Raw genomic sequence first — 17,157 nt, 5'->3', positions numbered from 1 at the left:
AAAATCTCAATAAAACAGGGGGGAGAACAATTCACAGCAAAAAGTAAAAACACATCTCTATTTAAAAAAGTCATGTAAAAAAGGAAAGCATACACATATTGGTAGCGCTCCTCACGGTTAAATTTCACCATGTGAATTTTTCTTTCCATTTCCTCCTGAAAACTTTATTTCCGTGCTTCCTTTTCAAAAGCACCGTCCTCCCTCACCCGTTTTCTAAAACGAAAATGAATAAAAAAATTGTGTTATTGATTAAAAAAAAAAAAACTCAACCAAAAGTAAATGAACAACAGCAAACACAGATATTCCTCCATTTATTTACTTTTCTATTTCCTTTGGCCCTTTTTGACTTCATCTTCCTATCAAAATGTTCTCGTAACGCGTGCTCCGCATCTCTTTTTTGACGGTGTATTGACTGTCCTCCATTTTGTGGGTTATGTGGCGGGCATTTCTACCGCGTTTTCCTTTACCTTTTTCGTATTCTGGTAACACAAATCAAACCTTGTTTAATTACATGCTTTTTCCCCATTTCTTGTACAGGGGATTTGCATTCAATTGGTTCCTCCCGCCGGGTCAATTCCTTTTATTCCCCTATAAAAAATTGGTGTCGATCAACTCCTTGACTTGCTTAGAGTTTTATGTTGATGTTTTTTCGTAGAAGGAGTTTACTTTTCTGATGTATTCTTTTTGTTTTTCCTCATACTCTAAAAAAAGTGGTTTGGGGATCATCCATCCCATCCTTTGTCCTTCCTGGAGTTGCTTCTTTCATGAACATCATTGCTTTGGCTCCAAAACTATAAGAGCCCACTACTCAATTTTTTTTCCTTTTTATTCTTGTTGTTGTTTTGTTGAGTGGTAGATGCTCGATTAGAATTATTGTTGTTACTTATTGTGTTTGTTTTATAAACAACATCGCTTCCATTTAAAATATGGCAGTTTTTAAAATCACCGTAATAGTGTTGCCAAAACTGCATTTTCTCTTAACGTGTATAAATGGGATGACTCCTTAATATGGTATCGGTAGTCAGAATTTGGTATTATTTATTTTAAAAACTAGTAAGCGCAAAAGGTTTCTTGTAAAATTTGTTGGTAATATAGTTACTCTCTGTTTATGGCTCCTAAAAAAGTTAACAGAAAAATATTAATTCTTTAAAAAATGATATGTCATAAAGCACTTATTATTTTAACCGTAACCTACTTAGAAGTCTTAATTAATGCCCCCCATAAGAAACAAAAATCTCCCCTCAAAAATATCAGAAAGCACCTCGCTAGAAGTTCGGATTGCTTTAACAGGTAAGTTGTTCCCCGAATTCATAAAACACATCTCTCCATTTTCCATTAATCAAGCCAACATATGCGGAATTCATTTATTTTATTTTATTTTTTTCATTTCATTGGAAGCAACAAACTATAAAATTAAATAACAAAAATAAAGGCCCCCGGCACCCACACTGTGAATTTTCCCCTTTTTTGGCCAAATGATATGTAAAATGTGTCTGATTCTCAAGGCTATTTGCTTGAGGGGAAGTAACACTTTCAAAAAATATATAAAACTTTTTGTTAATGCGATATAGAGTAGGTATTGATAGATATGTTGCTTTGAGCAAAAAATTGCAAACTTCAAAGCGCCCCAACAAAACCCTATAACCCCAATTTCGACACGATATATCTCGAAAAATTACTCTGAAATAATGTAAAACACCAGATATTTAAATAACGGCTTCGCGCTATATGTTGCTTAGAAGTGCATGTCAAGCACCGTTTCGTAAAGCGTAGAAAAGGTTCTTAAGCCCATCCACCACCATTGGCTGTACGTTGTTATATCTCTTTGAATAAGCCAAAAGCACTATACAAACTCCATCAAAAAAGTGGGAAGATAAAGTCATCATAAACCACATGGCAACCCGATATGATTCATAAAAAACCAGGCGTATCTCCTTCCGTAGCAAACAAAAACGCACAAGGTGTAGCCGTTTGAAGCCATTGCCGCACAGCTTTCCGAACCCACAAACAGAGTACCCAGTACCGAGAAATTAAACTACCCCTTCTCCTTTTTCTTTTCGATTATCTACAGAAAAAATCGAGCGAGTTCAAAAAAATGAAACAGAAAAAATTCCACAAGAGCACGCCATTCGTGCAACCAGAAAAATTCCCTCGCTGTAATTGAGTCAATTAATTGAAAAGGAAATTCTGTGTGAATGCACCCAAAAAAACCATACTCAAGGCACACCGTGGATCATAAAGTCCAACGGAAACCTTGCTTGCGCAAAGCCACCCTTTCGACTTCCAGTAAGCGCCCATTCAAAACAAAGCGCCATTATCTCCTTGTCAATAAAAAAGCCTTTTAAAAAAGCGCCAAAGCATAAAAGGAATCGGGTATGGCACAAGTAAACCCCACACAAGGCGTTATCCATCTTATCACCCCGCCCCCCTCCCTTGTTCCTTTTTCCCTTTGCCTTCGCAGCCCTTTCTGCGCTTTCCCCTGTGTTTCCTTCGAAATCCCAGCCACAAGGGGCAACAAACAAAACCCCCAAAGACAAAACCCGAACACGGCATCAACAGCACGACGCGCAAAAGACTCAAAACACATCAAAGGATGCCGGAGTCACAATAGAAACGCGAGGCCATCATCGGCCGCAAACGCGTTTACTTCAATTTGCCCGGAAGTCTGTTCGGGCTTTCGGCTCCCCGCCGGCCGCCTGGGCTGGTCGCCCGTGTTGTCGGGAAGGTAGAGCACCTGCGATGCCTCTCAAATGGGATGTTTTTTGTTTGCGCAGGGCTGGCGGCGTCGGCCGGCGCCCGAACCAGCCGAGCATTGCCGGGGCGCGGCCGTGGCGCCACGAGGCGTGAGGACGCGCGGTCCCGCAGCGCGGGCCATCGGATTTATCCGGGCAAACACGAGAAAGAGGTGGCGGAAGCACATCCGTGAGTGCTGCGGCGAATTGGCACGGGCGCTCTCTTTCTTTTGTGACGGGGCGCCACGATGGGCGCCCTGCGCCCGCCAACCGCCCCCCCAAGGGCGCGCTCTAAAATGGAGCATGCGGCTTTTTGCGAAAGACGCTCCGAAGCAACACGCCGCCACCTCGCGACGGATATTGCAGCTACGCCGCATAGCGCACAAAGAGGCGGGACCATCTCCACATGACCTACGCACGTTCGTCATTGGATACGGTGCTTCCAAATTACGCTATGGCAGCGAGCTCATATGGGCAGTAGCGACGGATTCAGCGAAGAATGAGATGCAGAAGACATACGCAACTCTGGCACGCATTGTCGGCGGAGTTCCGAGCACTGTTGACCCGGAATCCGCACTACTGGAGGCTAATATGCCGCCGCTCCACGTCCTTTGCCTGCGCGCGCGGCTCTCAATATTTGAGAACACACGCGCATGTCAGATGGACTGGATGCGGAGACCCCCGCCTGAGCCTTCGCCTCGCGCTGGTTTCCGCATCTCGCCATTACCTCGGGACGAGCTATATGCCTTCGTAGACGCATACACAAAGGACTATGGCATCACCGAGAGCTCACCACGCGAAGAGCGGTTCTTTCGCAGCTCCATTCCTCCCTGGTCCGCGGCCTCCGCTCACCGGGTCACCATCGGCGTGGAACTTCCGATAGACCACTCAATAACTTACGAAGAAGAGCTGATAAGGGAAAAGCGCAGAGTCAGCGAAGAGGCTCTGGCGCTGCACAGCCATCGTTCGTGGATACTTGCGACCGATGGCGGTGTCGACGTTCCCAAGTCAGCAGGGGTTGGAAAGCTCCTTTCATCCCTCAATTCATCGGAGATAATAGAAAAGGCCAGCATAAACTGCGGTGCACGCCCATGCAGCTACAGGACGGAATCCCGTGCGCTGCTCCTGGCCCTAGAGAAGCTGATGATCCCTCGTATCCGCCACAGGCGTAAAACCCTGCTTGTGGTTACAGACAGTCAGTCTCTTCTAGCGGCTCTAAACAAGGGCCCGCTCAGTCAGACAGACTGGACGTAGGATCAGATCTGGCAGCGTCTCTTGACACTGGCGTGTGCTGGCTGGTCCGTGCACCTGCAGTTTTGTTACGGACATTGCGGAGTACATGCTAACGAGCTTGCAGATCAGTATGCGACGCAGACTATGGAAAGTGGACAATACACGGAGCAAGGAATCGCACCTTTATGGCATACGGATCTGCTGACATGTTTTACTACCCAGCTCACCAACAAGTGGCGTAGTACCATTCGTCAAGACACTCATCGCTACTTGCTTTGCGGCACAAGGCCATCCGATCTCAGCGGTAAGGACCTGATCACTCAGGAGGTTCTACACCGTCAGGAACTGGTCAACCTCGCAAGGGCAAGGTGCGGGGAATCTGAGCTCTGGGGCCGACTATACTGGGCCGTGAGAGATTGCACGAACCAATGCCGATTCTGCAACATCTCACCGGAACAGTCTGCATATATGCGCTCTAACAACGATCCAACTGCACCGGGGACGGACACTGTCCCCCAGTCGGCGAGGGAGGAAGACGTCTCTCCAGTAAGGAGACGGACCGTCACACGCCGTCGGAAGGAGAAATGTCCGCACTGTGATTCTACATTGACGGGATTCTCGGGTCTCGTCAGTCACTGTCGGTCATTTCATCCGGAACATCCTCCACCGCTTCCCGAGCTCAAATGTGACTTCTGCAACATGGTTTTCCCCACACGGAGAAGCACCGCACAGCACAGAATTCGCCGCGCACACAACCCAGACGCCAATCGACATCGAAACAGCAGTGCCAGGAGGCGATCTCTGCTGCCGCAGGATCAGCCAGCTTCCACAAGCACGCCAATTGGCCCGCAGGAAACCTTGCACCATCTGCTTCTAGAATGTCCAGGCACCTTGGCTGTGCGCCAACGGCTGGGCATTGAACAGGACCTTCGCCTCGGAAAGTTCTCTCAATCGCAGTTGCTTCATAGCAGGAAACTTTTGTCGCTGCTCGACCACCTCTTCGGCACTCAGATGGCACTGTATAGCTAGACGCTCTGGTAAGAGTAGAAAAAAAAAAAGACGCTCCGTGTGCCAACGCGACGGGGAAACACGGTTGGCGGTGGCAGGAGTTCTTCCGGAACGGCACTGAAGTGCAGGGTTCCTGGAGTCGGTCGCTCGCCGAGGTGGGGACGGCTCTCAGGGATTGCCCGAGCATTGCCTCTTAATGCCGTTATGGTAGTTGGCGGCAAATCGCTGATGGGAGAGCGAGAGATAGTGTGCTGTCGCGTGATTTTTCACAGCGGCACTCGTTGGCGCAGAAGTGGACGGGGAAATGATGCTGTCACGAGCCACACGGGCGGGGCGGACACGGTTACGCGAGCCTGTGGGGGACCCAAGCAAATCAAAGTGTAGCATGCGGTTTGGGTCCACAAGGAAGGAAGAAACAGTGGGTGGCTGAGGGGAGTTGCAATGCACACGATTGCGGAAGATGACATGCGTTGCTGAGTTAACGTTGACTGCCAATTTGGGTGCTTTTTCTCGAGGCCGTGAATCCTTCCTAATTTACTTGGAGGTGCTTGATGACACCAGTTGTGGAAGGCATTTTCATTTCATACGAGGATGGCGCACGGGAGACAAGGAAGAAAAAGAGTGACGTCTCGCCAAAAGAGCAGCTGCTGGAACGTTGACGAGACACGGGATTGTTTGCACGGCCAGCCGCGTGCCCTCGGCAGGATGTTCCTTGAGGCGTTCATTGGCGCGGGAGTGAGGTGCACGCACCGCAACAACAGTGTCATTGGATCCCCGTTGCGAAAATGACACGAAGCACGTCAGGCGTGGCAGGTGACACCCTCTGCGAACCTCCTCTCTCCTCTGTTTCAAACCTCGGCATTTTCTGCGCTGTGAAAACCGCTCCCATTGGCCGTCTTCTGTGACACGAGAGCCGCCTGTATTCCTCTCCATCGCATCAAAGTCGTGGGGAGGGCTTGAGGGTGCGTTGAGGAGCCGTGTGGCCTCTGCGAACATTTCCACTGTTTTTCTGAGGTGCTGAATTTTGGATTACCGAAACGCCACTTGAGTGCTTGCGTCTGAGTCCCGCATGACTGAGCAGCAAACGTGTTCGTGGAGGTGCAGGAGGGCCACGCCATTGGGAGGAGGAAGAGTGAATGGGTGGGTGGATGGTGTCTGTGGCCCACATGTGGTGCCTGACTGGTGCTTCACTTTGTTTGGTGCTATTATCATTTGCATCCACAAAGAATGGCATTGGGCGCTGCTTTTCCCAACTCTCTTACTGTGTCTGTGTGTTGCGTGTTTGTGGGCATGGCTCTTCTTCCGTGCTGTGCATTTGCCGCGTGAGCTGTCGATGGTCTGTGTGAAATATGTGATGATTTGCGGCATTTTGTTGGATTGTGCCTTGATCTCTGCCGCGGGATGACAGTCAGATTGGGGGCGTTGCTTTTTCTTTACTGTGACCACGTGCGGTGTTTATGGGAGATTTCTCACGGAAGATTAAGTCGACATTGTTGTGAAACGCATTTCTGGCGCCACACTGCTTATTGACGTGGAATGAGTTGAGGGTTTGCATATAAGCTTCTGTGCATTCTTGCCGTGGTGCTCCTTATGCACAGCCCATGGCGACGACTGGTTGAGAATTGTCAATGGGCTTCTTGTTGACTCGAGGGGACCATAGCGTTTTGTCTGCTGATTGAGAGCCCGGGCGTCACGGATGATGCATGTGGCAGGCGGAACCTCGTGCATGGCGGAAGGAGGAGACTAAGGGCTGGTTGTTTGATTGTTACTGACGAGTCCTGCCTCACTGCTTGGAGGGGGCTGTTGTTCGCTGGGGCAACCTGTTTTGTGTGTCCAGACACTGCTTGCGCCGAGTGGCGAGGCGCCGTTTTGGTGTGTGCGGCGGCATCATGCGGGGCGGCTGCGTGACGTTTACGGACTGTGTGTCTGTGAGCTGATGAATGTGGCGGGAGGCATGTCTGAGGAGAATCCGCGAAAGGAGTGAAATACGTTTGGCGGTGCTGCTGTGCGAAATGCGAGGGAGGAAGAAACACAATTGCTTTCTGACATGTTGCTGGGTATGCCACGGCCACCGATGAGTTCTCAGGGAGAGGGAAAGGAGGGAGGGAGACGGAGACTGTGCGCATCCGCTGCAGCTTGTGATTCCACAGGATGCGGTTGCCGTAGTGAAGGATGCAGCGGCCGCAATGCGTGCAGCTGAGCGTCATCTGCATCTTTGTGTCTGCCGAGCTTGCAGGTGCTGCGAGGAGGTGCAGACGACCTCTCATCATTAGGCTGCTGAGGCCGTTTTTCCTCTCTGCTCGGCGGGAGAAGCAACTCTTTTTGCACGTGACATGCTGGTCTGCATCGAAGCTCCCTACGGGGTATCACGCCGCCGTGCCGTTGCAGTGCCACTCGCGTTGTGGTTTTATTTTTACTAATTGGCTTTGTGTGCAGTGCAACGCTCGCGCTTCTCACTGCGCACGTGGCTCCCTGTCGCTTGACTTATTTGCAGCGCCATTGCCTGCGGTACCTCATTGGGAGGTCGTTCACATGTTTTTCTTAGTTTTTTTATGCTGTTGAGAGGTGCTGGAGAATAATAGCTGCGGAGATGTTGATGTTGTGGTTCGCTGTGAGTGGTGGCGGTGTGTGCCGTTGTTGTGTTGCCCTTCTGCCGCTGTTTTTTTCGTTACTTTTCTTCAAGGAAGTTGCTACCAAACGTTAATTGCTACTGTGAAGTTCGAGGGCGCTGAAAGGACCAACAACACACACACCGCCCACACACATATTTATATGCTCTCACGTGTTGCTGCAGTCAAGGCACCACGCACACACAACCGTCGCCGCGTGACCGGATCCAGCGGAAGGGGGAGGGAAGGAGGAGAGAGTGAGCCGCAGAGGCCCAACATGTCCCGGCGTCTTTTCCATTTTGCGCTGCTCCTCGTCATCATGATGGTTTGCGGTGGCAGTGGGGCTGTGACTGCGGAAGCTGCGGAGCCGTCGACTGTATCAACGTTTGAATGGAAGGAAATCAAGGATGAGGGTGGTGGTGTAACTGTGGAGTCGTTGGGCGCTTCTGGCCTTCTAAAAGTGGGGAGTGACGTTTTTGCCGTTGCCGAGGCGCAGTGCAAAGAGACGAAGGAAGGTAAAGATAACTTGTTTTTTGGCATTGCGTCCCAACTTCTCACGATGGAAACTGCTGACGAGCCGGTGGAAGCGCTGACGGATCCCAAAGCTAAGAAACAATTACTGGAGAAAGGCACTTCCACAGAGGTGAAGAAAGTAGATGTTAGCCGACCAACAACAGTTTTGGAGGGAAATGATATTTACATGCTTGTTGGAAAATACAGCCGAAAATCTGCCACTGGTGTTAAGGAGAGAGATGCAGTTGACTGTGGATTTTTGCTGGTGAAAGGGAAGTCGGTGGTGAAGAAAGTGGCGGTGGCAAAGGAATCCAGTGGAGCGATACCAAAAGTCTCCCTCAGACACCTTTCTGCGGGCAACACGAATTTTTAACAGGAATGGTTGGCGGCGGTGGATCAGGTGTTAAGATGAAGGACGGTACGCTTGTGTTCCCAGTGGAAGGGACGAAGAAGAAGAAGAAGGATGGCACCGAAGAGGATGGAAAAACCGTTTCGTTGCTCATCATATACACCTTGAGTACTGCGAGTTGGACGTGTCGAAGGGGATGTCTGACGGTGGCTGCAGTGATCCCTCCGTTGTGGAGTGGAAGGACAAAAAACTCATGATGATGACTGCGTGTGGTGACGGCCGCCGCAGGGTGTACGAGTCTGGTGACAAGGGGGGATTCGTGGACGGAGGCCCTCGGGACACTCTCGCGCGTGTGGGGCAGCAAAAGGGATAAAAACGTGAAACTCGTTAGAAGCGGGTTCACCACAGCGACGATTGACGGTGTCGATAGTAACAGGGACGTGATGCTCGTTACTCTGCCGGTGTATTCAAAGACGAAAAAGAAAACGGCGAACTCCATCTTTGGCTGACGGACAATACGCACATTGTTGATATTGGGCCGGTATCCGGGAAGGATGATGACGCTGCCGCCAGCTCCCTGTTGTACAAAAGTGCTGGAAGTGGAACTGATAGTAATAATAATGATGGGTTGGTTGCACTGTACGAGAAGAAGGGTGATGAGAAAGAAAAATCATCAAACAGCCTTTGGTCTTTGCGTCTGACTGAGCAGCTGCAGCGGGTAAAGGAGGTGCCTGCGACCTGGAAGGAAGTGGAAAAGCGTGTCTCCCAGCTGTGTCCGTCTAAAAGTGATGCGGAGCGTGCCTCAACTAGCAGTACCTGCGGCGCTGTTAAGATCACGGCTGGGCTTGTTGGCTTTTTGTCTGGCAAATTCTCTGATGGCAGATGGAGGGACGAGTACCTTGGGGTGAACGCCACAGTGAGGAAAGGAACGAATGATGATGGGGCAACAAAGACTTCCGATGGTGTGCAGTTCCAGGGAGCGTGGGCGGAGTGGCCCGTTGGCAGCCAGGGGGAGAATCAGCTGTACCACTTTCCGAACTACAACTTCACTCTTGTGGCGACGGTGTCCGTCCACGGTGTGCCGCAGGTGGGTAATATTCCAGTGATGGGTGTGAAGAGGATGAAAGGGAAAAACAAAGTTTTTGGACTGTCGTACGAGAAAGGAAAAGAAATGGATGCTACTGTGCGATGGCAGAGAGAACAAGTGGCTCAGCGGCCCTTGGGAGCCAGGGAAAACTCACCAATTGGTCATTGTACTGCGGAACGGCAACCAGAGCACCGCGTACGTCGATGGTGAGCGCGTGGGGGACGAAACGCGTTCACTGGAAAATACGGAATCGAAAGATATCTCGCACTTCTACATTGGAGTGGGTGGAGGCGACGCAGAAAGCCAAGAAGAAGTCTCCGTGACCGTGACGAACGTCCTGCTGTATAACCGTCCGTTGAGTGCTGCGGAGGTTGGCACCCTCAACCCAAATAAAGTCCCCATTCCGCCTCCGGTAGGTGGAAGTGCGCAAGGAACACTGTTGCAATCTCCTTCTGACGGGCAACCGTCGTTGGGGCATGAATCGTCGAATGAAGATGGGGGTGTGGGCAGTGGCGGTGTATCCACGTCAGCAGTTTCCACCGCCACTTCGTCGGCAGGGGAGGGTTCTGTAAAGCAGTTGGCGTTGCGAACGTCTCCCGGTGGAAGTGAAAACGTGGATGTCGTTTCTTCACCCGATGGTGATCCAACGGTGGGAGCGGAAGCTGGAGATACGGTGCCGGGAGACAGACCACCTCAAACTTCTGCGGGCACTTCCACCACAGCAGACGCAAACGCTCCTACCGCTGAAACCGTGGGGCAATTTGACCCCGCAGTGACAACTGGGGTGAACTTGAGCTCCGGTGAGAGTGGGGAGACGGCGGGAAGAACGGATGGGCAGGGAGAGGTCCATTCACGGGTCAGGGAATTAAATGCTACGGCACTCAGCAGCAGCCTCGTAAATGTGTCGCAGGGGAATGACAGCGATGTTGGCACTGTGCGTGAGAGCGAACTGCTGCCATCGCTGCTTCTTCTTCTGTTGGGACTGTGGGTGGTTTCGGCTCTGTGGGAGTGACTGGATGTCGCGTGAAAACACTTGCGACATTCCCAGCAGAGAATTACACGGTAATTAATTTATCCTTAAGATAATTTGCTTTTTCTTGCTTTTGCTTTGTTGTGCGTTCTTAATTTTTTCTTTTTTTTTCCTTTTACTTCTTTTTATTCCTAAATTATTATTTTTTTTTTTTTTATCTTTCACTCCCGCATTCCTTTTTTCTTTTTGGGGCAATCACTATGGACGTTTTTTCTTTTCTACTCTTCCCTCTTTTAATTGTTTCTTCTGCACTCTTCCTGCGAGGGGTGCCGTGTGTTTCCCGCCCAACTGCTCCACTCGCACACCCACCGACACACTCATGACGACGGCCCTGTGCGCCTCGCCTGCTGCACGCATGAGGAGGGGCCGCGACGAACGGCGCGCTGAGGGAGCCGTGACGTGTGGGCGTGCGACGAGGGCCTGCGGGGCGGAGCACACATTTCTTCCCTCTTGTTTTGTTTTTTTTGCGGCCAGGGCGGGCAGAAACCCGCAGCGCCACACACACAGCCACACCCTGCCGCCGTGTTTTTCTTTAAGGATTTGTTTTGCTTTGCGTGTGCATTTCACGCGCCGGCAGTCCCTTCGGTGTCGGCCTCGTGAGCATTTCTTTTCCCCCGATGATTTTTTCTTTTGCTGCGCTCACTCTCCCGATGGAGAGACGCGACTGCCGTCATGTCCGCGTGCTTCTCTCAGTCCCCACACACACGAGTGACTGTGTTCTGTGGGCCGCACTCACGCGCCGATGAGAGGACTGAGGGGAGCAGCAACACGCAGATGACGCCATGAAATATAAACGATGTGCGGACACGCAGAGGGTCGGACGGCTGAAAGACATTTAAATATCTTTTAATTTTCTTTTTTGGGCAAAATAAATGAAGACAGTTTGGTGTGGCCACACGGCAGCCGGCTGTCTTTTGTTAATTTGTGTGGAACAGTAATGGACGATTTCTTTCTTTTATTTATAATTATTTTGTGTGATGGGGTTTGTGTAGGTTGAAGGGGGAAGTGTTTTTGTTTTCAATAAATCTTGTGTTAATTGCCGCTGCTTGGGCTGCGGTGGAATCGTGAGTTTGACCGGTCTTCTTGTTGTTGCTTCCGCCATGAAACTCCGCTGTACATTTTATTTTTTTTGTGCGTCCCTCCACATACTCTGCTCCCTCTTTTCTACTTTTTTGCTTTGTGTTGCTGCAGGCACACAACCACACACACAAGATGCACATTGCAGTGGATATGAATGCTTCTTTTGCGGTGCATGCTGGCAGTTGCGTGTGGCGGCTGTTGTCTTCTTCCGTGGCCATGATGAGAAGGGAGGAGAGGGAGCGCGCAGCCCGAGTCTCTTTTCCTGCGGGTGTGGTGCACCGCGTGTGACTGCGTTGAGTTGGGCTCCGTGTCCCATTGATGGCGGGATGGCCGGAAGTTTTGTGTCGCGTGTGGCTGGTGTGGTGGGTGCTCGCTCCGGGTGCGTTGTGTGCGCGGCCACGTGCAACACATCGACGGATCTTCGCCCCTCCATTGGCGCCATGAAATTTTACCGAAGTACATGACTGACACGACGTGGAGCGTTCGCGTTGCCGCACACGAAATTGTGCATGCGCTTGGGTTCATCCAGGAGAGCATGAGAGAAAAGAGCCTGGTGAAGAAGCCAGAGAGAAGTGTGCGTGGGACGCACCGCAGGATGGTGGCGGGGAAGCACGTTCAGGAGAAGGCGAAAGCGCACTTTGGTTATGAGACTCTCGAGGGCATGGAGCTGGAGGACGAAGATGGAACTCGGGAAAAGGAAATCCCTCACTGGAAGGGACGCCACGCGCGGGACGAGCTGATGGCTCCCACAGTCGGTGCCGGCTACTACACGGCTCTGACGATGGCGGCTTTTGAGGATATGGGATACTACCGCGTGAATTGGAGCATGGCGGAGCCGATGGGCTGGGGCAGCGGCAGTGGCTGCGACTTCCTGGTCAACAAGTGCAATACAACCGATAATCTTGCCGCCAAGTATGCTCACATGTTTTGCGATGCTAAAGACACAGAGACGCCTCGCTGCACCTCCGACCGCCGTCACGTTGGGACGTGCACCGAAAGCATCGTTGAGGACAAGGGGAGTCTGGTGGATAAGGATGTTTGCCCTGTTGTTTCTTTGGAATTTCACGAAATGTCGTCTGGGATAAAGTACAATACGTGCTTGGACGAAAATGTGGATTATCTCCGTGGGTCGCTGACTGGCGGCGGCTCGTGGTGCCTGGACGCGGAGTTACTGGAGACGAAGGACGATGATGGACATAAAAGCGTCAGGGGAGTGTGCGCGCAGGTGTCGTGTGGGGAGGGCACAGTGAGGGTGAGGCACCTCGGCAGCAGTGGGTTTCAGCCTTGCCCTGAGGACACTGACATCCCAGTGACGTTGAAATATTTTAAGAAAGATGGGAAGATCAAGTCCGCCCACTTACGGCGAGGTGTGCACCATTGCCGCGAACGGCAGCAGTCTTGTCGTTCCGAGAGCGTTGGTGGATGGACAGGGTGACGAGCAAGAGAAGGAGGCAGAAGAATCTGCGGTTGCTTCAGGGTCGCCTTCTCCGGAGGATACTCGTCCACAGTTGTCTCCTGTGGCGTCTGGTGCCTCCATTGAAAAGGAGCCTCCCGGTGCTTCGGCTGCGGGTGTCGCTGGTGGTGGCCTTCATGCCGGTCCGAGGGGTGATCCGGGGTGCGGACCGAAAGTGAGGACAACACTCAGCGGCGAGGGAGGAGACCTGGCAGTGGGAGCGAGGGAGCCAACAGAGCCTCCAGCCCCGACGCCTTCTTTGCGCCATCGCCCGGCGAGGACGTTGCTCGAGCGAAGGGCGACCCGCGGGCGGATTGCCCAGCGGTGGTTCCCAGTGCCTCCGCGCCTGCCACTCCGATTCCGTCCGTCAACGGCGACTATTTCCAGGCGATACCCGATGCGTTGGTACAGCAGGCCGACAGTGATGGCGGTGTGGCTGCTGCTACCGCTGGCCTAATTCCCTTTGTGCTTCTCGTTGTGGTCGCTGCGGCGGTAGTGGTGGTGCCTCTTTTAGCAGCCGCAGCGGCTGGGCGCAATCAAACTGCGGCAGGCGACAGTATTTACTTGGCACATTGACCCCGCACTCAAGATGTGCAAAACCGTAGCAATAACACTACAATACACTCACTGCATTCCCCATGTCCTTCTTTGCTTGCGGTGATGGGCAAAATGACCGGTCTTTTATTGCGTTGTTTGTTGTTCCGGGAAAAGGTGTTTTTGTTTAGAGGGTTCAACTTCCGTGAAAACTGTGTGTGAACGAAGTAACATGGAGAGAAAAGACATTTCCCAGCACCACATGTATACACGCGTTTTTTGATGCGATTGGGACGAGGGGAAACCACCGTACTCTAATCATGAGCAAAAAGTAAAGGAAATGTGCTCCAATGGAGGCGGGGTCGTGTCAGCAGCTGTTTCTCTGAAGGACAGGGACGACTGCCTCTGCCTCCGTAATTGGTGCATGCGGCTTTATCTTTTACGCTTTTGCTTGGTTTTGTGGATTCGCTTCTTTTTGTGCGTCATTGCGAGAATGTGGACCTTAAATAATTTCTGTGCTTCGGCTTTCAATCTGTATGCACCCTTTTTATTTTTTTGCCTTCCCGTTTTTTTGCGTTCGTTCTTGAATGGCTGTGTGTGTTTCGGGTGCTCTGCTGCGCTGCGGGTAGTGTGTCTTAATTCCCTCTGTCCCTGCTGTTCTGATTGTGAAAAGACGCTGTGGGTCAGGGTGCATGGCTCCGTGGTTGCGGCACTATTTGTTGTGGTTGCGTTGGGGCAGCCCCGACAAGACTGCCAACGTGTGGCTCTTGGGTGTCTCGCTGGGCTCATTTCCGTCTCCTGCGCGATGGACTCCCGTCGCCGGCACACCCTTTCGTGCAGTGGCCTCAGCGCAACAAGGTGGCAGTTTTGCTGTTGTTGCTGCTTCAGCTGTTTTGTGTTTTCCTCTGGTATTGTGAGGTGCGGGTGTCGGATGTGGCGGCAATGAGCCGAAGATAAGGAGGAGGAGGATGGTGCGTGCGTGAGGGCCCTGCGGTGTTGGAGCGGTGCGCACTGTTTGCGGGCTTGATGCGCCCCTTTGGTGCATGGCGTGTCTTGGTGTGTCCTTCTTGCCGTGTGTGGTGCCAGCCGGCTCTTCACGATTATGGCAATGGCGTGTTGACAGCGGTGTTTGGATTGGCGTTGGATGTTCCACCCTCTGGGGCTACGAGGACGTATGCGTCACGATGAGCGACAACAATCGCGCACGACGCCTGGTCCGCAGGTAAGTGACGCACCGACTGCCGACGCGGCACGGCCCTCTTGCCTTTTTCGTCCCTTCTGGTGTGTAGCCGTAGTGGTCTCCTCTTTTCTCGCTCCTTTTCTGTGTGACCGCATGCACTGACCACAACAATTGTACAACACAAGTATTACAGAGTGCAGGTTTGTGTGTGTGCCTGTTGCCGTGGATTGGAGTGTGTGTCTTGCGTGGTGTGCGGCGTACGGTGCATGCCTGGCTGCTGCCCTCTCCTCATGTGGTGTGCCCTCTGTGTGTGTCTGCCGCACCTCTTGTCTCTCCTGTTGCTCTCCATGTCCCTCACTGTGCAGATCAGCTCCACACCACTGAACGACCACACTCACGACGATGAAGAAGTGCCGTCTGCTGTGCGTCCTGTTGGTGCTCGTCCTGTGCTGCTGCCCGTCCGTGTGTGAGGCAGAGACTCTGACGTCTGTCGTCCCTCCCCAGACCACCACGACTAATTCCAGAATCACCACCGGGACCCGAACCTAACGACCCCGAGTGGTCGGCACCCGGTGATTTCCCCACTGGCGCAAGGGTCAACAGATTGTTGGTACCTGCATTACCTTGAGCATCAGGCTCCTTCTTATCCCCTGGTAATTCTGTTGTAAAATTGACGAAGGTGGACAAGGTTTGACCAACCTGGGAAAGAAACCAAATAACTCGACCAATAAGTTACAGAAAGAAACTAATAAAGGTATGACAGGGTCAAAAAATGGCACGAGTCAGTCCACAGACCAAACGGATTCGAACGCGGAAGATTCTGCCGCGACGACCACCACTACAACACAGGCAAAAAGTGATAAGGCGACAACGACTACTACCACAGAGGCGCCAAATACGACGACCACCAGCGCACCTTCACTTCTTCGCGAAATCGACGGCAGCCTCAGCAGCTCTGCGTGGGTTTGTGCCCCGCTGCTGCTCGCCGCATCCGCGCTGGCGTACACCACTCTGGGCTGAAGAGGTGTGTGCGGGCTGTGCGTTCCAGCAATGAACCGCGGGGACTTGTGCGTCCACTGTGGTCCAATATAAATAAATAAATAAGAGGAAATAATGATTGTGTTTTGCTTCACTTGCTTCCGCTGCCCAGCTGTGTGCTCCGTGTTGCTGCTCCCTGTATCCGTCACTTTGAATGCATTCCAGAAATACTCACGTTCACGACACGCGTACAACTGTTTGCGTGGACGCACTGTTGAGAGAGGGTGCATGCACACTGGAGCCCTTTGGGTGCAGGGTTTTGTGTTTTTAATGCTTTTACTTAATTGCTGCTTGTTTACTCTTTTTTGTTTTGTTTTGCGTTTTTTTCTTGTTAAATTATTGCGGAGTGTTTTTTTTTTTTTTCTTACCCTTTCATGGGTGTAATGTTTCTCATGAAATGCATGGTGCTGGTGTTTTTTACTGTGCCGTTTCTTTTGTTTTTGCTTTCACTCTGCGTTGACGTGTTGTTAGTTTGTGCTGAAGGCTACACGCAAGTGACAGGAGTGATGGCGATGATGACTGGCCGTGTGCTGCTGGTGTGTGCCCTCTGCGTGCTGTGGTGCGGTGCCGTTTTGGTGTCGGCGGCCGGTGATGGCGATGGCGATGGCAGAGGTGTTGATAGTGAAGGTTTGCCGGAAAGCGCTGAACGTGCAGTATTATTACCAAGCAGCCCTGAACCACTTATACAGTTAAAAGCAGTATCAAATCCACCGCCGAAACGCGTGGAAGAAGCACCTACACCCGCAAAAGAATCTTCGGAAGAAGGAAGTGAAGCAGGAGAAGATGAAGTAATAGTAAAAAGTGAAGAAGGACAACAAGACGAAAATGCTCCACAAGTGAATGGAAGGAAGACACCCGAACTTTTATTAAAACAAAATGAGACACCAAAAGCTCCAGAAGTAGAAGGAATTCCAACAGCAGCATCAATAAAAGAATCACCGACAACGCCAGGACCACAAGCACCGACGCTACAAGCACCATCACCACCACCACCACCATCACAAGCATCAGTTGTTGGTGAAGGCGATGGCGGTCCCGTTCGGGTTGAAGATCCCGTTTCCGGGCCACCTTCCAGTGGTGCTTCTTCATCTACCATTTCCAACAACGGAGACGCTTCAGGGAAGAATGGCGGTGCACTACCCACTCAGGACACGACATATTTAGAAAACAATGGGCAGTCAGGGCCAAAAGCATCTTCAGGGAACGCACCACTCAACAGGGAGACACCGGAGAGATCAACGCCCGATGCAAAAAGGCACTCCTCTGATGCACAAGAAAATGAAATGAGTCGACTTCCTGATGGGGATGCAG

At 51.6% G+C, this 17,157-nt stretch overlaps 2 protein-coding genes and 2 pseudogenes across 2 annotated transcripts, besides 7 other annotated features; all 4 read left to right on the top strand.

The window, feature by feature from the left end:
* Positions 1 to 1,744: a sequence feature (heterozygous, non-Esmeraldo-like haplotype).
* Positions 1,364 to 1,393: a microsatellite.
* Positions 1,745 to 3,057: a sequence feature (haploid, non-Esmeraldo-like haplotype).
* Positions 3,057 to 5,023: a mobile genetic element.
* Positions 3,058 to 17,157: a sequence feature (areas not merged during assembly with more than two copies in the genome that could not be assigned to a particular haplotype).
* Tc00.1047053503633.40 lies at positions 7,746 to 10,544 on the top strand (annotated as a pseudogene).
* Positions 10,618 to 10,749: a sequence feature (A-rich).
* On the top strand, positions 12,102 to 13,076 carry Tc00.1047053503633.30 (surface protease GP63, putative; the record flags this gene model as incomplete). Its single annotated transcript, XM_803696.1, has 1 exon — positions 12,102 to 13,076. One exon carries the CDS (start codon positions 12,102 to 12,104, stop codon positions 13,074 to 13,076), a length of 975 nt encoding a protein of 324 aa, XP_808789.1.
* Positions 15,211 to 15,828, top strand: Tc00.1047053503633.21 (annotated as a pseudogene).
* Positions 16,353 to 17,157, top strand: Tc00.1047053503633.11 (mucin-associated surface protein (MASP), putative; the record flags this gene model as incomplete). The annotated part of the gene is made up of 1 exon (XM_803697.1): positions 16,353 to 17,157. A coding segment is annotated over one exon (805 nt), but the record flags the coding sequence as incomplete, so codon positions are not given.
* Positions 16,822 to 16,848: a microsatellite.

This window comes from Trypanosoma cruzi, genomic scaffold (assembly GCF_000209065.1).
Source record: "Trypanosoma cruzi strain CL Brener 1047053513433 genomic scaffold, whole genome shotgun sequence".
NCBI classification, from domain to species: domain Eukaryota; phylum Euglenozoa; class Kinetoplastea; order Trypanosomatida; family Trypanosomatidae; genus Trypanosoma; species Trypanosoma cruzi.
The sequence above is the reverse complement of the archived record's forward strand: the minus strand, read 5'-3'. Positions and strand labels throughout refer to the sequence as shown.